We start from the raw sequence: 22158 nt of genomic DNA on the forward strand, positions 1-22158 counted from the left end.
GGGACAGAAACTTCCATATACCTAACACTACATTAACCAAAGAACTATAATCTAATGGTTTAGTAAGTTGGTTGTACGGCAGATGCATACAAACTGAACTCAACCATTGAGACTACAAATATTTAGCCTTCTTGTCATCAGTTCTCTCATAGACATTTCCTTCTTTGTCTTTTTTCTCTTTCTTCCTTTATGTTTGTGTCCAAATGTATATTTGTGTACCACATATATGTCCAGTATCATAAAAGTCAAAAAAAAAAGGTGTGAGATCACCTAGAACTGAAGTTAAGGACACTTGTGCACCACCACGTGGGGCTAGAAATTGAACCCCAGTTCTTCCAAGAGTAGAAAAAATTCAGAACTGCTGAGCTATCTCTCCAGCCCCCATCTTTTTTTAGCACTCTTCCATCACATAAAAGTCAAGCAGTTCATCCATTTGGGTTGTTTGTTGCATAAATCCTCTGTCCTAACAGTCAAAAGCAAATTAACTTTAGTATTGAGCAGAGTTTGGCTGCACGTGTTTGTAGGTTCATGAAATTCGGAGTCAGACAAATCAGTACTGCCGAGTTGCAGAGTAATCTGCAATATAGAGAATTCTCATCAAATATAAATAAACATATGTTGTGTGGAACATGGGGTCATCTCCTAGGATTCTAGCTATAAGGATCATAAAGCTGGAGAATCATAAATTCAATGCCAGCCCTTATTTATTTATTTATTTATTTTGAGACAGGTTTTCTCTGTACAGCTTCACTATCTGACCAGGGCCTTAATTTAACATGTAAGTAAGAGAATTTGGACATTAGCTTATTGATAGATACTAATCTAATATGTGAGGAGCTGTCTTCAAACCCAAGTACCACAAAAACGAGGAAAGAGAGATCTCACTTAGGTGGTTTAGAGAAGAAAAGACTTGTATAGCTATTTATTCCTACAAGTATTCCTGGAAATCATGACAAAAGTACAGCTTTTCAAATGTTCCCGATAAAAATCAATTTGAGTGCTCTCAACATGGCTGCTGCTGTCTGCCCTGGACCGTTTCTAGCCATTTGTTGCTAACAAGAAACCTGTGATTTTTCAGCAGGAAAGCTCAGGTGACACCGCGATTAAGCTCTAGTTCTGAAGTTTCAAGTTTCGTACTGTTTCCTGCATCGCCCTTAGTCTGCAGTATTAAGTCCCAGAGAAAAGGACAGACAACCGGGGATTATTAAACTGTAGAATCAAAGCTCTAATGTTGTTTGAACTAAACGAAGTGTTGCCATGTGTAAACTGACAAGGTCCTTTTAGTCTTTTACGCCTCCCCAGGTGCCGTCAATTACAGAAAGCTCTGTGTATAGAATGGCATGAAAGAGCCTGTAAGTTTTATAAGGAATGTATTCCGTCGTAACTTCCATTACAGCACCAGGGCGACAGTCCTTGCCTTTACCTAGACCAGTCTGTGATCACGGTTATTCCCCAACCCTGACAGGAACTTACCTTCCATTTCCTTACAGTATTCCTGCCTGCTCTCATCTAGACCCATACACGCTTGTTTCCTGGTTTCTCAGCTTAGGAACAAATGCAAACGGCTACTGAAAATCATCATTGGCAACCCAATACTTTTAAGGGCTAACCTGAAAACCAAAGTTAGCTGAGGGTACATGACAAACTACACCTTCCTGAAGACCTTCTGTTTAACCTAAGGGGATGTTTTATTATTAAAACCCACTATCAAAGCCCTGAGAGAAAACATTTTTTTCCAATAATGTATTTATTTATTTTTATTTTATGTGCATTGGTGTCTTGCCTTCATGTACATCTGTAAGAGGACATTGGGTCCCCTGAAAGTGGAGTTACAGATAGTTGTGTCTTCATGTGGGTGCTTGGAACTGAACCCAGGTCCCCTGGAAGAGCAGCCAGTGCTCTTAACTGCTGAGCCATCTCTCCAGCCCGAGAAAGTATTTTCTAAATGACAATAATTTGACAATTATCTTCAACAATTTCAATGAGTTATACTTTATTTTTCTAGAAGCTGTTTCAATATAAGTTTCTTGGTAAATGTTAAGTATATGACACTATTAAAAATTTGTTTTTATTAAAGTTGTTAGAAAGAATCCAAAGAAATTTATATTCCAGATTTCTAGTTTCTAACATAAAATTTCAAATTTCAGTATCTATTATTTTGTATATTATAAATATATTAGATTAGGACTATTCCCCAAAGCCAGGCATGGTGGCACACATCTCTAATTCTAGCACTTGGAAGGCAGAGGCAGGAAGATCTCTGTGAGTTTTACACAGAGTTCCAGTTCTACAGTGAGTCCCAGGACACCCTGTCAGAAAGAGAGAGAGAGAGAGAGAGAGAGAGAGAGAGAGAGAGAGAGAGAGAGAAATTAGGGTTGAGTTTTATGAGTATTACTAAAAAGGGAGAGTCGCGTGGCAGACACTAGGTGGCACTGTGAGCCCATGCTGGTGCTCTATTGGGGTGTACCAGCATTTACAAAACTTGCAATTAAAAGAAATAAGGTCAACAGGATTTATTCTAGAAATTCTCTTGAAATGTTACTAAATTCAAGGTTATAGGCTTCTATATGCTAACATAATATTACAGTTTTTAAGTGTAAACCCCAAATACTAAAGTGCTAAACACTGCTTCAAGTTACTTCTATTTATAACAAATGAATATTTCACTCAACAGTAAAGTCAAATTGTGTAATATAATGAGATGACTAACATAAAATATAAAATCGAAGGATATCTTTCCAGGATTTTGACTATCATCCAGAATTAGTATCACATTTTTATCTACAAAGTTAGAAGGACATTTACATAGTAACTTTCTAAGAGATTTTAATATTCTTTCAGTTTAACTTTAAGGCTTTTTCTGCCCTTAAAAGCTGATAACTTTTCATTTTAGAAGTGAAAATCTCCTTCACCGAGTATCACATGGATGGCCTCCCTCTATGTCTGTGCTGATGGTGTTAGGCACTCTGCACATTTCCCATAGAACACACTAAAGAACCATGCTTTCAGTATGGCAGTGTTAATAAAGAAGACACAGCTGCACTTGTTTCGTTCTCAGTGAACATTTTAACTTTGCATTAAAATTTATTCACCTGCACAGACTGCAAGACTGTACATATGAGAGCCTGCCTCCTGGGGACAATATACAAGTCCTAGGTGCAACGCCTTCAGTAGGATGTAGACAATGGTCCTCCAGCCCTTACTTCTAAAAATATGTTACTTAGCACACAGCCAGTAAATATCAACACAAAAATACAGAGCTTGATGTAACGACTTCACTCTGTAACAGCAATATTCAGGAACAGAAAGTTACCAAGAAAATTGAAAGAGAAAATCATTACAATTACAGCTTAAAATATTAAAAGTATTTATTTAGGAAAGAAAAAACCTCAACTATCAAATAGAGTTCAAAGTCTTTACAAAATATTACAATATATTAAAATTATAAAAGGGATTCTTAAATATACCATCTATAAGTAGCCAAAGTCCTAGAGATGTTCATGCAAAAAACTCTATAGTTAGCGACTTGAGCATTTCAGTAGCTCTGCAGTCTCTTCAAACCTGAAATAGAACAAATGATGTATCAGCTAAGTGCACAACTCATAATGTAATAGGCTTGAAGCTGTTAGACATATGCTTCTGAGCCTAAGATAAACCTGACTGTTTTCCTTATTTTAGGCAGAGTTAATATTAATACATAGAAATAGAACAAACATAAATCAGCCAATTCTTGCAGCATAAATTATTTTAGAATTTTCCAAATGTCAAAGAGTTTTGTGGTTTTTTAAGGTAGTAGGGTATAAAACATTTTGACACCATTTCATCATTTATTTCCTTTAAACCACTCTTTGCTAAAATTAGATATAATATTATTTCTCCCCAGTAAAAGCATCATCGTGGTACTCCATCAATAGCTCACTGGAAACACAACGTAATTTTGAAGCCTATCATAATATTAAAAATGTCTCCCAACTATCATAATGTTTTGGTCAATCAATTTCCAGAAGTAGAGAAATCTGAATTAATGATCAACCAAAGCATCTCTGCCCTTTGTAACCCATGATAAATTCTGTGAATTGTGTTTTACACCACTTACTGGAAACCAAAGCAGTGACTCATATCACACACACCCAACTGGAAGTAGATTTACTATCCACTGGAGTCTTAAAGGAAATTCCACACTGACTCAGCCTCACGGGTCTAAAACACATGCGTACACCCGCATACCACACTCCAGTACAGTTCCCTACAGAGAAATGGTTTCTGTTGCCCCTTTCTGTTACTTACATTTTTTTCATTCTTTCCATTTTCTGGATTGTTGTTTCCTTTAATTTAAAAAGCAACAAATTTAGGCAATTTCTCAAAGTAAACAATCCTCAAAGATGGACCATGAATAAATGAAACACACTCTGAGACACCGCATAAGAAGACTCGTCAACACAAAGAACCCCTGAGAGGAAACTTAGAATTTTAGCATTTTTCTAGCCAACAGCACATACTACACAGCATTTACTAAAAATGATGCTTTCTGCTTCTCTACCTTAGAAATCATCTAAGCAGCTGACAGCTTCTCTTACCTCCGAAAAATCTTTCAGTCCACAACAATGAATAGTGGAGCCCCTGGACGTTGATTCTGCTGACACTGTGCTATAGCCAGATGAGCGGTACGTACTGGCTGGTGCCCCCATACTGTACTGTTTATCTGTGAAGAAAGTACATTTGATAGATATCTTTCCACTACACAATATAATCAAATATTTGAAATTTTATTTACAGATAAATTACTTAAAATGGTTATTGGTATAGTTAAAAATGAGTTAATACTTTGTATACATGTGGAGATAGATGCTAAAAATTCTCTAATAATTTCAAAGCACACTTTTGTGTACTACTCTGTGGTGCACGCTTGAAATCACATGTACTTGGGAAACTGAGAAGAACCATGAGTTCAAGGATGACCTAGGTATTATAGTGAAACCCGTCTCAAACGAATCTCTGGCTTCCATGCAAACACACATGAACACACACACACACACACACACACACACACACACGAATGCTAAATATGCCAAAGGCCCATAAAACTACTCTTCAGAAAATATTTGCAAGTCATCAGTACTAATACAATTTATGAACTCACCAAAGGGCACATTATCCAAGCCACTAACAGAGTCAGAGTCTTCACTTGCTGCATTAAGCTCTACGCATTCATTCTGGAACGTACAGGTAAATATTTAGAATAAAATGAAAGGTGATTCAATTTATGCTACTTAACATAAAATATAAGCAAAGCACAGGGAATGTTTAGTTTTAATAAATTTATTTACCAATAATAAGTAATTATTTGTCTGCATAAAAAAACAAAAAACAACCACTTAAGTGTAGAAGCAGAGAGTAACCTTGAATCTATAACTCCAGTCTCTAAAAATAAGACAACTAGAAACCAAAACCCTAAGAAATAAGACATATTTATCATACTTCATAAGGCAACGGTAAATGTGGTGTTCTGAATAAGAATGGTCCTATAGACTCATGTGTTTAAATGTTTAGTCACCTGGCGGAGGGGCAGTACTATTCGAGAATGATCAGGAGGTATGGCCCTGTTGAAGCAGGTGTGGCCATGTTGGAAGAAGCACATCAATAGGAGGGCTTTGGGCTTTCAAGTGGCCATGTGATGCTCAGTTTCTCTTTTTCTCCACGTCTCTAAGCCTGTGGATCAGGATGTAGCTCTCAGCTACTGCTTCAGTGCCTGTCATGCCCACTGCCATGATGCTGATAACAGACTAAGTCTCTGAAACTGTGAGCCAGCCGCTAAATGCTTTCCTTCATAAGAGCTGCTTTGGTAACGGTGTCTCTTCACAGCAACAGAATAGTAACTAAGACAGTAAATTTAGTAACTGTTTCTATGAATTCACCTTATGATTGAAGTTAATGTGTAAAGAAAGTTTCAGTTTTAAGTCTTCTACAACTTTTCCTGTAAACTGAAGAAGCTTTGTCCTACTAAAATACACAAAATAATTTTAAGTTTTTCAAAAAATTCTTACCTCACTCTAACTATTCCAAGCACTATTAATCAGAAAAGCTCAACTTACAGGTCTCATAAATTATCTTATTTGATAGAAAAAAATAGCTGCAGGAAGTATAAGAAAACTTGTTAAACTTACGTAGACTTTATTCTAACCAAACATTTTCTATTTCCTACGGAGCCTCATGTGTAGTGGTTTCCAAAAGAATACAGATGTCACTAAGATGCGCGCTTCACTGTACTCGAGGAAAGCTTTACATATTTACTACCTTCTTAGACAGCAGCAGCTCTGTCTCAAGCAGAGTGACTCGGCTCAGGAGGTTATTCCAGGCCTTCTCATCGACCATCACTTTCCCTTTTGTTGTGGCTTCCAAACACTCAAGCCTTTTCTCTACCCAGGTCAGGCTCTTAAGCTTCTCTTGGCATTCAGCAAGTGCGATCTGAAGTGCAATAATCTCAGGATTATCACATACGTCCTGAAATGACAACATGATTCCAGATGATCTGAAGTCACATTCCTTTGAAAAGGATCAATGTCCTTCCACTTCCTTTGTTTTCACAGCTAAGGAAGGAACACAGTATGGAACTAGAAGCTCCCCCTGTAGAGAGCAGGGGGCCTTAACAGCCCTCCAGGCAGACAGCAGTGGACCTTACTAGAAGGCTGTCAGATGTGGCTTTGACGACTTCATTTTCACAGCCTCTACCTGTGAATTAACCTGTCTGATGCTCTTAGACAAGGAGTACAATTCAACTATCATTTGCTAGTTTCTTTAGACAATCTAAGAGGAAATAAGTGACAATATACAGATTACCTAGAGCGCCAGATAGTAAAAAGTAGGCCCTAAATAAAATTTCATAAATCCAACTGTAATCCAAAGTGTATAGAAATGACAATATATGAGCATTTTAGCAGAAACAGTAGAGATTATATACATAATGGTATTTGTGTCAGCAAGGAGTACTAGAAATGATAGGACAGCAAGGAGTCAGGTAGGATAGCGCACATCTATAAGCTCCACACAAAAGGCTAGGCAGGAGTTTAACACAAATCTGAAGCCACTTTGGACTACACTTTGGCCAAGGCTACACAGTGAGACCACGGCCCTTGGAGAAAATACAGCAAAGACTCACCAAAGAGAAAACAGGAATAAAAGGCCAAGCTTTTTTCTATTTGCCAATAGAGGAAACAAGTGGTAGAAAACTGCACTGTGCAAAGCGGCACAAGTCTCTGGCTGGAGAGTAATTTCCCTGGGCATACCATCTCTTACCTCTGTTTGCTGTACTTCAAACTCAGGGAAACCTCCAATCAGATCTAACAACTGGAATTCACTGAATCACATTTAGTAAGATTGACTGGCTCTTAAGTTATAACGCAGATGTCATCATTTAAGAGTTATATTAAATTATAACTTTTAAATATTCCAACTTTCAAACACTGAAATAATCAGATACTGAAGAAATCTGTCAAAGAGGTCCTCGGCCCTTACTTTCAGCTCAGTCTTGACGTCAGAGGCCTGCTCGTCAGCAATCACAACATTGGAGACCTGCTCCTCAGCAATCATGATGTCAGAGGTCTGCTCTGAATCTTCACAGCCTTCACTCACTTCTGCCGAACATCCTGTCCCTTCGGACTTGTCAGCGCTGTCTTCAGTGTACAGGTGACGGATGACCACAGCTTTTTTCTGCATAGAGACGAGCATGGAAGAACTAGTTTAATTGTGAAACTGCACAACTACTTTATGTATATTCAGAGTAATTCTCTAGACTATAACTGTTTAAAACACTTAAATTACCACATACAATGTATCACAGCATGTTAATATTTATATATTTTAATGCATTGGTGAAATTGTAATTCACCTTTTAAAAAGCATTTTTATGTCTTAGGTTAAACACTAAAATATACTTTAAACATATCTAGGTTTTTTCAATATGCTGGAGAAAGTGGTTATAGAAAAGATGAAAGAGAATTAGTAAAGATTTGATTAATTGTTGAAATAGGATGCTCTGTGCTTTTGTAAATGTTTGAAGTGTTACATGATAGAAAGTTAAAAACAAACAAATGAAGACAAAAATATATTAGGTGTGGTAGCACACAACCATAATCCCAGCACTCAGTAAGCCCATGCAGAATTATAAGGTCCAGGCTAGCCTAAGCTATACAGTGAGATTCTGTCAATGAATAAACAAATAAACAAAAGTTGTGACATAATTTATAGGTTAAATAATCAAAAAATCAACAACTATATATATTATAAATATTACTATAAATATCACTATAAATATTATAGTGAAGACACACTATAATATTTTCTATTGAAAGAATCACAATATATATTTTACCTTCAGCTAAAAGTTCAAAATTTGAAAAGGAAGAAGTACTAACAAGGACCTCACATTAACTCTTTACCCACTCTTTATGCCTATGCACTGTCCGTGCAGACACTGAAAACCCCTATCATGTGATAAAGAAATCATAAAATGCATCGATAGGACATGAGGCATCAGGAAGAAGATAATTAGCTTCAGCACTGACTCACTTTCTGTTGATAAAGAAATATATTTATAAATTCTATCAGTCTTGTAGCAGTTATTCAAGCTCTTGGAATTAAGGCTCTGCTAGTCATGTATTTTGGATTAGGGAATAAATAATTCTATGTATTTTAATTTATCTAGAAATATTTAACATCTTTATCTAATTGCATGCTGGTTATTTGTCTGTATTCTGTCCTCTCACCCAGAAGTAAAATAGCTGGAAACACATTTATTATGCAAATGGCATTTTAGCTTTGAGTTCCCTTAGATATGGAAAAATGCTATCTCTACACGTATTAGATTCATTTAGCCACAGATGCTCAAAGCAGACAAAGGCCGAGACAATCTATACCTAGTAATAGAGAATACCCAAAAGCAGTTATTAGATAATCTATATTCTAGGTTATTAATGCATCTAAGTGGATCATTATGATCACTCTGGTTACTAAGGGGTTGTTAGGATGATCAGGTTTGTAATTAAGAGCATATTCTCAAGGGCTGCAAAGATGCTCAGGTTAAGAACACTTATGACAGAGGCTTCATTTCCAGCACCCACTTGGAGCCTCACAACCACCCATGACTCCTGTTCCAAGGGATATGACACCCTCTTCTGTTCCCTTCTGGTATACATACATATAAGATTAAAAGAAACACACACACACACACACACACACACACACACACACACATACATTTTAAAAGAGTAGATGTCAACACCTCTGTAATATAACCTTACTAAATTTATCTAGGAAATTAAAATGATTGAAAATTAGAAAAATAAAGTACAATTGATTTTTCAATTTTATACTCTTCTGCTGAGACTATTTGAGGGGAGGGTAGGTACGGGAAGGGCAGTGGGGGTGGATATGACCAAAGTACCTATATAAAGAAATGAAACAAACTAATAAAGACTAATAAAAATGCCTTGCATACTGTGGTATCTGACCACAATGTGTCACCAAATGCCAGTCAGAGAAGAATCTTTACTGCATTCAGATATGCTCCATTCTTTCTATTTTCACACCTTCCCTGAAGTCATGAACCTGCCAGTGATGTCAACACCAACAGCCTCTACAGTGGGGTTCTCACTGCTCAAACAAGGTTCTGGCTTTTCAGAGACGTTCTTCTTTTTTTGGCATGATGGATTCTAAAAAAGGAAAAGAATTAGACAAAATAATATATCTTATAGAAAAGTATGATGTACATTTAAATTCCGTTATTTCAGTACTTATTTTTGATAACAGCAAATAGTGAAAGTAATCAAACATGCTTTTGCTTATTTGTTTATTGTAAGTTTAAGTGAGACTGGTATGGTGGTGCTCTAATCCCATATTTAGAAGTGGGAGGAAGAGGACTGAGGCCAGCTTTAGTTACATTGAAAGTTCAAGGCCAGCCCGGACTACGCAGTTAAAAACAAACAAGAAAATAAAACAAGCAAAAACTTTTAGAAGTGACAAAATACATTATATTTGAACTGTTAACTTAGATCCAGGTCACACATATGTAAGAAATGTGGCTGGTATCAGAGACACGATGACCTTTGAGAGGGTTATGCCCCATATGTGGACAATGCAGCAACTATGGCATCGGATAGATGGGCTGTGTGGACCAATGGGATTTAGAATTAACTAGGCGCTCCTGGCCTTATCCAGGTACAGACTGTAGGACATCTGGGTATTGCAGTGGCCTATATTCTGTAGGAAGCTAACTATGAAATAATGTACGTCCTGTAGAGGAATCCTGAGACCTAAAAGTCTGGAGGGAGGATTCCTCAGCATCTCTGTGTTTTAACACTCTCATTCCTTCAAATTCCATCTTGGTTCTCAACAACCCATGTTTGGTCCAAACTAACCCTAGTTCCTAGAAACGTCCCTGAAATTCCTAGGAAATTCCACAATTATGCATATAGCATTAACAGAAGAATTCCCTTCCATTCATAAAACGCTGATGCCTAAGCATCTGGGATATTCACTTACCCTCTTAGCTGCCATTCCCATCCCAGAAGAAAGGCACTATTGCTTTCGCTTTGACAGTAACTCTGTTACAATGCTTACATCTCTTCTATGTCTGTCTTTGAATTCTTTCTCTAATCATTAAAGTCTAATGAGAAAAAGAACTTCTGGGTCCAGCAAGTCAAGTGACAATTGCATTTTTAAATAATTTGCTATTTATTCAAACATTTGGGTATTTAGCATAAGTCTCTACTGAAATCTATTCATTAAATCACCTTGTCAGAGCCAATCAATTCCTTGTGCTTTTTCATCACACAATTCAACACATCACAGACAATTTGGATTTTCCACTCAGCAAATCCAGACTGTATAAACTGCTTTTTTGTCAAAATTGGCTTATAATCAAATTGATCACGAAGAAGCTGTGAAGAAATAAAGGTAATATTTAGTTCAAAATTATATAGCCACTTGGTCAGAAGGTAATAGCTACACACATACACACAAATCACAGTACTTGACCAAACTGAACGGTAAACATTAAGGTTCTTAAAAATCAAAACTAACTGACATCAAAGTTAGTCTCCATCTAGGTATGCAGATGCTACTGCAGATATGAGACCTGGGTTCAGGTCTCAAGGAACAAACTACAGAAGGTTCAGTTTGTGTCTCACAAGTGCAGAAGCCTGTGGACTATAAGTTCTCTCTCTTGCTTCCTCCAGGACACAAAGTTTTACTAAAATTTCATAAAAGGCAGGCAAATTATAGCCAGTGACAAACATTTACCAGTTGCCATAATTAAGAGTAAACAGACAAAGCAAACATGAATTACAACTTAATTTCGATACAGATCCTATTTTTTTATTAAATTTTTTCATTCATTTTACATCCAGACCAGTTTCCCCTCCCTTCTCTCCTCCCAACTTCCCCCTCTCCTTTGCCCTTCCCCCATCCACTCCTCTGTTTCTGTTCAGGAAGGGGCTGGCCTCCCACAGAAGTCAACAAAGTATGGCATATCAAGTTGAGGCAGGAGCAAGCTACTTCCCCTGCATCAAAGTTGGGCTAGGCAATCCAGCATGGGGAATAGGTTCCCAAAAGCCAGCTCAAGCTCCAGAGACATGTCCTGATCCCACTGCTAGGAGCCCCACAAACCAAGCTACTGTCAAACACATGCAGAGGGCCTAGGTCAGTCTCATGCAGGCTCCCTAGCTGTTGGTCCAAAGTCTGTGAGCTCCCATGAGCTCAGGTCAGCTACAGAGACCACATTTTAATGAGATAAACACCTATGAAAATACTGTCAAATAAACATACATGTGATACATAACAACACATGATAGTGGCCCTAGATTATGATAAAGCTGACTTTTTTCCTATTGCCTAGTATTTTAACTAAATTTCTTACATGTTTAGACACATAGATATTTATATTGCACTATAATTCACACTATATACAGAACAGGGACATGTTACAAGCTGTAGCTCTGGAGCAATAGGCTATGTGTACAGACTACAGTTAGGTCTGTACAAGCACACTATGATGCTTGTCCAATGGCAAAATTGCCTATCAGTTTCTCAGAATGTATAACATTGTTAAGGAAATACACAACTGTGTTTCGGTAATTATTACTAAAGTATTAATTTTAAAAATCATTCAATAGTTTCTCAAGTAATTATTATTTTGTGAACTCAAAATACCTTATAAACGGTGTCTGTGAAGCGCACGTCATTCTTTGCTATGAGCTCTATATTGGATTCCATGAGAAGCTCTGCTACATAAGGGGAGTACGAGGTAAGAGAATAGCTGATGATGGGCAAGGATGCTGCGGTGTCCCCTCTCATCAAACTGCCAGGGCAAAGGGAAAAGACTCAGTAAGCACAGTTCCAAAAGCTAGCTGATTAAGGAAAATTAGCAACATTGTCAGGAAGTTAGTTATTATTACAGGCACAATAATGACGTAATTTCTGACTTTCTAGATTCTATACCCTACTCTAAACCACTGACTATGAAACAGTACTGTTCATTTTCATGTGCTCAAAACCTCACTACAGCTGTACAGTCTATCTCCTACAGTTTTTATTGGGTTTCTAAAGTTTATTCTTACTTGATATATCTTATTTCTCCTAGTAATACTACCCTAGCGCTCTCAAAAATATTTTAAGGTTTTGTAACATTTGTTACGTTAACCCATTTGTTCCTAAACAAACCTGCATAGGTTAATCATATGAACTCTAAGTTACAAATGAGGAACACCCTGGAAAGAGTGAATGCTATGATTAGACATTCCCCTTCTGCTTGCATGAGAACTGCACCTTCTTGGCTTGTGCTCATGTCTAGGAGGGCATTCTACACTTTGCCCATCTTTATTTATTGTAACTCATTAGGTAAATGCCGATTTTCATGAAGCCATCGTCTGTCTGATCCATACTGATCTCTCAATACCTGCTGCCTCGTACTTTCGACTTCTAATTGTCTAGCCATCTACTGGTGCAAAATGTCTTACTGATTGCTGCACAAAACAGCAAATGAATTATTTTTTCAATTAGCCAGTACTACTGGTTAACTAAAATTATAGTGTTCTTACATATAAACAGCATATTTTCCACAGAAATCTCCACGCCAAAATTTTAAAAAGATTCTTTTATGATGTGTATGTGTGCCACATATGTGCACATGCCCAGAGCACAGGCAGATGTAGGGCACCTGATATAGGTGCTGAGCACTCTAACTGTATGTACAGCAGTCTAGATATTCTCTCCATAGAATTTTAAACTCAATGGGATATAATGGATTTTATTATATAGTCTTCCATTCCTCATTCCACAGAATTGTATTCATTTCAATATAGCCAATAAGATCACAGATGTTACCATTTCTTGCAAATTTATTTCTTTGTGCATTCACTGTACAGAAGATAGATTTCATACATTTACACCATGTGTGCTCTTAGGATGGAAAATTCTAAGTGGCGAGATTTCCTATGGCAGCCCTCATTCTTTAAAATTTGGCTGGAAGATGGTTCAGTAGTTAAGAGCACCTGCAGCTCCACCCGAGAAACTGTTTAATTCATCAGCACATACCCCTCGGTACAGCTATGGAGCACAAAGGACATTTTGAAGGCGTTGGATCTCTAGTTTCAATGTGAGTCCTGAGAATGCAAGTCAGGGTCATCAGGCCTGGCAGTCAGGTCCTTTACCAACTTGTTAGCCCTTTATTTTCACCTAAGACCCCTCCCCCATCAAGTCACACACTATCTCAAACTTTCAGCAAAATGAGAAAAGCACAAATAAGTTTCAAATACCAAATGTACTATAGCTTACCCAACATAATCCACTTCATTAGGGTAATTTAGCAAACGAAGTACTTGTTCTAGCTTCCGCAAGCTTCTTTTTAAGTCACCTGTTGCCATTATTGAATATTAGATTCAGCTCCAACTCCTAAAAAATCTTGTAACTTTTCATCTAAAAATAAAATCATGAGTACAGTTAAGCGTGTGCTTTGGGAAGCTGCTCTGCTTTACTCTGTGTGCGCCTCTTCCAGGCCCCATACATCTACACCACACTACTTTACTTCTTATAACAGCGCTTTGGTAGCAGGTGAAGTGCTTACTGCATGGTACTGACTCTAAACCCTAAATATAAACTTAGCATGAACCACTCCCTTTAATTTTTCCTCACAAAAATAAGTTTGCTTTATATTTATATTCATTCAATGTATTTTATCTAGCACTCTCCCAAATATTTTACCTTGATGATAATGGACTACAAGAGTTACCTCTGTGCTGTGACCAAACACCTAACAGAAGGATGATACCCAGTGGAAAAGTGGCCCCTTGCTTCAGTGTTTGAGAGGATATAGACCCTTATAGCATGGAAACCATGGTGACACACAGCTCCAAGGTGGCAGGAGTGTGTGGTGGCTGCTAGCTCACATTACAGCAGTCCAGAGGACAGGACAGCACAGAGGTGGGATCAGGCTATCGTCTCAAAGCATCTTCACTCCCCAGGCCATTTCCTCTAGCTAGGTTCTACCTATCAAAAATTCCACAACCTGCCAATTAGCACCCCAAGCTGGAGACCAAGAGATCAACCACAAGAGTCTATGGAAGACACTTTTCATCCAAACCATAGCTGGTACCATCTGCAAAAATATACCAAGCTGAAATATTATCCATCACTGGTTATCTTGAATGTTTATAAAAAGCTACATAAAGAATAAGAAATGAAGACAAACAGCACAGACTTAGTTATTATCCCCATGGTTTGGATTTCATGTAGTTGCCAATCAGATGCTTGTGTTCAAAAACAAAACAAACTCATAGTTCACCAACATCTTGCTCAAGAAAGTTATAAAAGTACCTAGAGAAACAAATTCTCTGAGAATGAAACTCCTTTAAAAAAAATCACTGACATTAAAAACAAAAAAGAACAAGTCAAGAATTAGATAAAATATACTTTATGTGATTTTTCCCAGTCTACATTTCAGCAACCAACATAAAAATGGTCCTTTCAGATACCTCTTCTGAGGTAAACAAACCTGGCAATTTGCAAAATTCTAAGCCTGGGCCACCACCCATTTCCACAGTCATTTCCCTAGATATGGGCACCCTATTCTCTCTCTGCAGGAATACCATTCCCATTTCCAGTCTGCTCCTTATACACATGGTGTAGAATAAGCTGCTGAATATACTTTTAAGAACTCTTGCATTGGCATTTTGGTCGCCATTTTTGAAACATTAAATTACACTGATCAAAGATTAACATATTTACTTCCAATATCCAGGAGGGCAACTATATGTTTTTTGGGAACTTGGGGGTGGAGTGGGATGGGGGTAAGGGGAAATGGGGAGAAAAAAGTGAGAAGGGGAGGATGGGGAAAGCTTGGGGAAATGGATGGTTGGGATAAAGGAAGGGTGGATATGGGAGCAGGGAAGTACATATCTTAATTAAGGGAGCCATTTTAGGGTTGGCAAGAGACTTGACTCTAGAGGGGTTCCCAGGTGTCCACGGAGATGTCCCCAGCTAGTTCCTTGGGCAGCAGAGGAGAGGGAAGCTGAAATGGCCCTATCCTATAGCCATACTGATGAATGAATATCTTGCATATCACCATAGAACCTTTGGCCGGTGATGGATGGAGATAGGGACAGAGACCCACATTGGAGCACCGGACTGAGCTCCCAAGGTCCAAATGAAGAGCAGAAGAAGGGAGAACATGAGCAAAGAAGTCAGGACAGCGAGGGGTGCACACACCCACTGAGACAGTGGGGCTGATCTATTGGGAGCTCACCAAGGCCAGCTGGACTGGGACTGAAAAAGCATGGGATAAAACCGGACTCTCTGAACATGATGGACAATGAGGGCTGATGAGAAGCCAAGGCCAATGGCACTGGGTTTTGATCCTCCTGTATGTACTGGCTTTGTGGGAGCCTAGCCTGTTTGGATGCTCACCTTCCTAGACCTGGATGGAGCGGGGAGGACCTTGACTTCCCACAGGGCTGAGAACCCTGACTGCTCTTAGGACTGGAGAGGGAGGGGAGAGGAGTGGGGAGAAAGGGAGGAAAATGGGAGGCAGGGAGGAGGCAGAAATTTTTAATAAAAAAAAATATTAACATATTTAGACAATGAAGAGTTTAGGGAGAAAAAAAAGGAAGCGATCCTAAAATCAAATTATACAAAATATTGATTAATACTGTAAGCCTTATTTCACAACTTTGCAGATGCCAGGGCTAGACAGACATATGGAAATAGTTAGACAGACTTCCCATACCGGCCTTTATTGTCTAGAAAAGGTGAAGTGGGAACTGCTCTTGCTGTAACTAAAAACCTCCTTGCTCATGGGATTTAAGATTGCAAGTCTTAAGACCCATCTGACTTAACACAATTCTTTCCTTTCAATCCTATCCCATCTTCCCAGGACATGTGATTTTATCGAATACTCTGTGGTATCTTTTCTTTTTCTCATATTCTAGAACATATTTATCTTTATAATATTTCTACCTCTGATAATGGAATTTCTGACAATAAAGTATGTCCCGGGAACACATCCTCTTCATTACCAGCAGAATAAATATTTGAAGAAGAGTAAGATTCAAGTACAGCTTGGATCTGTAGGTGAAAGGAAAAGATGAGATGACAAGAAAGGAAAACACAAAAGACATTAAAGGAAGATCATAGAAAAAATGCTCGCAAGAAAGATTTCCTAATTTTTTTAATTGGTAAACACTAAAATCAAGATTATTAATTGAACCCAATCAAGTACTGTTACATACTTTACACTTGATCTTAGTCAAACGGCCAGAAAGTGATCTTCAACATATTTCTGAGATAAAAAACTTATTACTTAAAAATAAAACTGATTTTCATTTTCACTTTATATGACCTATCACAAGACATTAAATAAAGAAAATATACAGATTCAATCATTAAGGTCTCAATAGTCTACAGAGTTTTGGGAAGAATTAGGAACAAATTAAATCTGCCGACTGAATTTCTGGAAAAGGTTGTGAGAATAGCACAACTTGAATTGGTGGGGAAAGGGAATTAAACCCAGGGCCTTGGCATATCACTCAATGGCTCTACTATTGAGCTAGATCCCCAATCCAGCTGTCTTAAGATTTTTTTCATTATAACTCCACCTCAATCTCACAGTTGTTACAGGTCTTTACATACATAAGGTGTCACTGAACTCAAAAATCATTTTCTGCAGGGTGAAGTAACTAGACTTTAATAATTGCAATGGATAGCTATGATTTTGAGTTCCAGCTCAAATGTCTAAAAACCATATTTTTAGATAGAGGAATACAGATCTGTAGCAATTAAATTTACAAAATCACTCCGTACTCTAGATACTAAGAAAATGCTGTTGCAAGAGAAAAGTTTTGATGAGGGATTTAAAAAAGGAATTTGCTGGGCTAAATGTAAGCAACGGCTCAGTGGCATCACTGTGTTTACATAGAAAACTGATTAAAAAAAATGCTTGCAAGTAATTCTGTAAAATAATCTGATGCAGCTCTAAGTCTAGAACAAATAAATAAGTTAAAATTAGTTTTCTTTCTATAGAGAGAAAAACCTGTAGTCTTCAAAGTAGATAGAGAATTCTTTAAAAGCACCATGAAAACCTGAAGGACCGACTCCTCCAGCCAGTCTAGACGTATCCTTGACTGAAAAGACCCAAGAGATATCAGCGTCCATTTAACCTCGCAGAATTAAGTCAGTCACACATCAATTCTAAGAGGTGGATTGCGAGTCTTCCTACTTAGCTGTCTTCCAAAGCATCTACCAGTCGGGTACATAAGCAAGTCCCATCGAGGGTTCCCCTCCTGCCCTTAGGTGTGAAAGGATGAACAGCAGACCTGATCATTCGCCTACAACTCCGGATCCTCGGTGCGCACAGCATTCAGGAGACCCTGTCCACGGAGTACAGCCCGTCCGCAGGCAGCCGCCAGGCAAAGGGCAGGGTTCCCAAGGCGATCGGACCAAGAAGGGAGCACAAGTAACTCGAGAAAGTGGCGAGAACCAGGCGTCCAGCCCCGGAGCCCTAGCGCCCGCGCCCCGGGGCTCCTCTCGCGCCGACCGTTTGTATTCGGAACCGTGGGTTCCAGCGCGCCGCGAAAAGCGGCTAAACGTTCCGAGCCACGGGCTGCCCCACACTCTGTGATTTCTCGGTGCAGATTCCATACTCCGTTTGCGCGTCTTCCTCGGAAAGTTTGAAGCTCAAGATAATATTATCAATTATATGCCTTATAGTAAGTGTCACGTTTCAAATTAGTACAATTTTTATGACTATAGTCGTTCAGAATAAGAAGCGAGAAATAAAGACGTTCTGGAGAATCTGCAACTGCGAAAGTGCCACCTTTATTCTTTAAGGCGCCCTCCGCGACGTCACTTCCGGCAACAATAGGAAACGTCAAAAACTTGCCCTGTCCGCCCCTCCGGCTCCTGCAGGCGGAGGTGCTGCGAGTTTCCAGGAGGCTGGGGCTGTTTCTGGTGCTCCCGCAGCAGTCGTGTTCCCCAGCGTGAACACGTGCGGTCTGCACAGGCCTCTCCATGGCTTGGGCATCGGTTCCCGGCTGAGCCATTTTCTTTTCGGCTGACAGCTCCCGCCCAGAGGCTGAGTCGTCGCGGCGGCGGTGAAGATCGCAGGTCGCTCAGGTACTCGCGTCGACCCCGATACTTCCGAGGCCTCTTCCACCTGTACGCTTTCACTTTTCCAGCTCGGGAATCAAGACGGCGGGTGCTCGCCACTTGGCAGCACCGGCCCAGTAAGCTGTCGTTTAGGACCAATGACACGGTACGACATTCTGAGTGACAGCGGCGGTGGCTTATGAAAACGGTGTCTCACTGTCGAGAGGCACCTTCTCTTTCAAGGCCATTGGTACAGAGGTCGACTTGGGACTTGCCCGCAGCGACTTGGTGTTGGTCGTCTTCAAAGAAAGATGACGAATGGGGAAGGTTACTTTTTTAAGGTGTATGTGTTGCTTTTATGGTGATGATTGTGTTTGTTATTAAGTGCTCAGGCGCTCTGATTTTTTTTATGACACCCCATTAATACGGGTCCAAATATATACAGTTTAGGATCACTGCTGATTGCTAGTTGCTACAGATGTCAGTTTGACTATAAAATTCGTTAAATTCTTGTCTTTTGTTTTTCTGTGACTAGACTACACTTCCCAATATGGTATATACTTAATACATATTTCTCGTCAGACAAAAATCATATCAATTTGCAATTCCTGTTTTGATATATTTTAAGTTTTCGTTCTGTATTTACTAATTAATAATTGTGGCTACTTGGTTCACAAGCCATACGTTTATTTTTAAGGACCTCCCCCCCAGTGGTCTCTTCAAAGCATTACCTGTATTATTGAAATTGAAGATTTGCAACCGCCTACTAAGCCCTCTACCCTTTCGTTTAATGTCTGAACTTTGGTACTTACACTCCTAAGGGAGAAACTTCCTATTACCTTTGTGGAAGTGGTTTACAGAATGGAGTGTCAGAATGAAGAATAAATAAATTGATTGTATTCAGGTTAATTTAGAAACGTCAATCTTGATGAAGTTTGTCTAAATGGACACTTATCTGAGTTACTTCATTATTTATGCCCTGCTGGTTAACAGTTATCCCTAAACTTAATACAGTTTACAACAGGAAACATGAATTATCCTGGTTTCTTTGAGTCAAGAAATAGGGCAACAATCAACAGGGTATTTCAGGTTGTTTCTTGAGATATCAGTTAAGCTGTAGTTGGGAATTGTGATATTATTGAAAAGCTCCACTGAGATGGAGTAAGGGTCTGTTTCCAAGGACATGCTTGTGGTTTCTGGTTGGCCGAGATTCTTTGCCATTCGAGTTTCTTCATTACCTTACAGAATGGTAGTTGTTTTCCCCTACTCCAGGCAATCCAGGAAAGAGGATCCAAACTGAAGGAAAATACCTGTATTTTATAATCTAACCTTAGAGGTGATACCCTATCATTGCTGCTGTGCTGTATTTGCTAGGAGTCTTAAATCCAACTCACATTAGAAAGGGAAAGTATAACACAGTCCTCAAAGCTCAGGAGGCATGATCTCTGGAAGGCATTTTGGAGGCACCTGGCATAGCTACTGTGGCTGATAACGTATAACAGTTAAAGTAGTTAATAAGTAAGGATAATTGAGGCAAAATATGTCCAATAGAATTTGAGTCTGACGAGGGGGAGAAACAGCCTGATTTTGAAGTAATATGTACTAGTATCAGCCCTTTCTGAAAATAGTTTTAAATCTATTTTATATTAATTATACGAAAGAATATAATTTATCATTTAATCACCTGAAAAATAGAGTGTCTGAAAGGAATGTTTGGTTTTTAGGATCTACATATCACAACTGGAGATTGTGTATTTCTTACCTGTTGCCGTTTTATGTAGCTGAAATTTGGTCAAAATGAATGTATCAAAGATAGCTTTTTGAAAAGGAAAACAAGTAAAGAAAGGCTAGGTAGGAATGGATATAGATAAAATGCAGGTCAGTGGCAAATTTGTGCTAAACCCATGTGATTAAATAGGGTGGGAGAGGTGTGTTTTTGAAACATACTTTGAGTTTTTTAAAAAAGCATTAAATGGCATTTGTGAGTGGTAGCGGTAGCAGAATAAGCTATACCCCATGTTGCTACTTGTATCCCAAGGGGTGCTTTGTAGAAACCTCTCCTCAAGTGAAGCCAAAATACTTTTAACTATACTGAAAAAAAAACTCAAACAACTACACCATAAAACCACCTCAGGATGAGACCTATGAAGCAATGTTAATTAAGAAAAATTTTAGTGTAAATTTAGTAGTAGCATTGAAAGAGGGAGAGGGACTTAAGAAAAAGAGGGTACACACTCAAATGTGGTCTTGGACTTTTGAAGATAGAGTTGTATTCAAGTGTCTTAACAATAGCAATACATAAAATTTTGATTGCCTTTAAAGTTATATTATTTCGGGTTTTACAAAAGTAAATAAGACTGATTTAGGTCTACTTAGTTTTATCTAGGTACCATTCCTTTAGTACATAAGATTCGTTGGTTTCTGATGTTATTTTGTAGGTTTGAGTGTGATCAGATAAAGATACAGGCATTAAAAAACAGTCAAAGTAATCCGTGGGTCACAAGAAAGTCAGAACATGTTTTGATTGTACACGTGATTCCTAATCCTGTCAGATTCTTTGGTTCTTAGCAGTACAGATTGGCAGCTCTCTTCCTTTCTTAATTGTTCTGCATTATCTGGCAGCACCTCCTGTCTATCCACTTCACTGCACTTCATATGTGCAGCTTTTACCATAAACCATAAAAGCTTATTGGGAGCCAAAGGTTCTGGCTTCAGTGTTTGTTATGGCACTGTTTGGGCTAAGACCCAATATAAAATTGCCTGTGCTTCTTCCCAGATTTGAAACATTCTACAAATCCTTATTTATTTGTAAACTATTATCCAAATTCATAGACATAAAATAAATATATGCAGTTTAAGTTTGGGCAAAAATTTATGAAGCTTAATTCTAGAATTAACCATTTACATATTCTTCAAGAATAAAGTGCATAGGATTGTTTAAACTTTAAATAAAGGAACCAGATTTAACAAATAAACCAAACTTAGCCTTTATCTGCCCATACTCCTTAGCTTTTTATAGATGTGATGGTGGTAGAGAAATGAGGTGGGAAGCATGGATGCTAAATATACCCCACCATCTCCACTAACTTTATGTTGTTCATTTTTAGGTATTTTTCCTTTGTTTTTATGCAATCGTGAAATTGTTTTTCTTGTTCTCAGTTTCAGTAAAACAATGTACACCAAATAAAATGCATCATATTATCCACTTTAAAAACATACAGACCGATGGAAGTAAGTATATTCATGGTGGCATGTGACCACTTCCACTATCTCCATAGTTCCTTGCGTTTCATAAAACTAAAAGTCTGTGCTACCAACCATCTGATCCCTGTGACTTTCCCCATGTCCTAGTAATCCCATTCTATATCTATGATTTTGGCTACTCTAAGTATTTCATGTAAGCACTGTCATGTAGATTGTTTGTATATAGTATTGAGATCTTAGCAATATTAAGTTTTTAAATTCATGAGCATGAATGTATTTCTATTTATTTACCTTTAAATTCTATTAACAACATTTCTACCTTTC

General features: G+C 38.3%; 2 protein-coding genes across 7 annotated transcripts in view; one reads left to right on the top strand and one right to left on the bottom strand.

The window, feature by feature from the left end:
• Positions 1–2266: 2266 nt before the first annotated feature.
• On the bottom strand, positions 2267–18168 carry Cep44 (centrosomal protein 44). 5 transcript variants are annotated; one of them, XR_005976299.1, is made up of 12 exons: positions 17859–18167; positions 13828–13968; positions 12205–12352; positions 10788–10934; positions 9585–9707; positions 7513–7707; positions 6295–6501; positions 5141–5213; positions 4578–4702; positions 4288–4325; positions 3468–3561; positions 2267–2309 (listed from the first exon to the last, which is right to left on the bottom strand). XR_005976299.1 is itself a non-coding variant. In XM_041673844.1 (12 exons), the coding sequence occupies exons 3-12, from the start codon at positions 13914–13916 to the stop codon at positions 3519–3521; spliced, it is 1188 nt and encodes a 395-aa protein (XP_041529778.1). In that variant the 5' UTR covers positions 13917–13968; positions 16504–16611; positions 17859–18167; the 3' UTR covers positions 3351–3518. The 5 variants fall into 5 exon arrangements, 3 of the variants coding, with proteins under 3 accessions (XP_041529778.1, XP_041529779.1, XP_041529776.1); XR_005976300.1 differs by lacking the exon at positions 2267–2309 and adding an exon at positions 2899–3280; XM_041673844.1 differs by lacking the exon at positions 2267–2309 and adding an exon at positions 16504–16611 and having other exon boundaries at positions 3351–3561.
• A 232-nt stretch (positions 18169–18400) lies between these two features.
• Positions 18401–22158, top strand: part of Fbxo8 (F-box protein 8) — a 41915-nt gene continuing 38157 nt past the window's right edge. Inside the window, exon 1 of one of the 2 annotated variants that reach the window (XM_041673687.1) lies at positions 18401–18796. The gene's annotated coding sequence lies outside the window, so the exon portion shown is untranslated. The remainder of the gene's footprint in view (positions 18797–22158) is intronic. The other variant, XM_041673688.1, reaches the window with a different exon arrangement.

Source organism: Microtus oregoni, unplaced genomic scaffold, assembly GCF_018167655.1.
Source record: "Microtus oregoni isolate MIOR12 unplaced genomic scaffold, Mior012 000024F_ref0000369, whole genome shotgun sequence".
NCBI lineage: Eukaryota > Metazoa > Chordata > Mammalia > Rodentia > Cricetidae > Microtus > Microtus oregoni.

Excerpts from the sequence above, each read along its gene's own strand:
- Cep44 (XM_041673842.1), bottom strand. The coding sequence starts at position 13,916 with ATGGCAACAGGTGACTTAAAAAGAAGCTTGCGGAAGCTAGAACAAGTA. Across the intron at positions 10,935-12,204 it reads TCACAGACACCGTTTATAAG|CTTCTTCGTGATCAATTTGA; the intron begins GTATTTTGAGTT and ends ATTTCTTCACAG. Across the intron at positions 5,214-6,294 it reads AGCTGCTGCTGTCTAAGAAG|AATGAATGCGTAGAGCTTAA; the intron begins GTAGTAAATATG and ends TGTACGTTCCAG.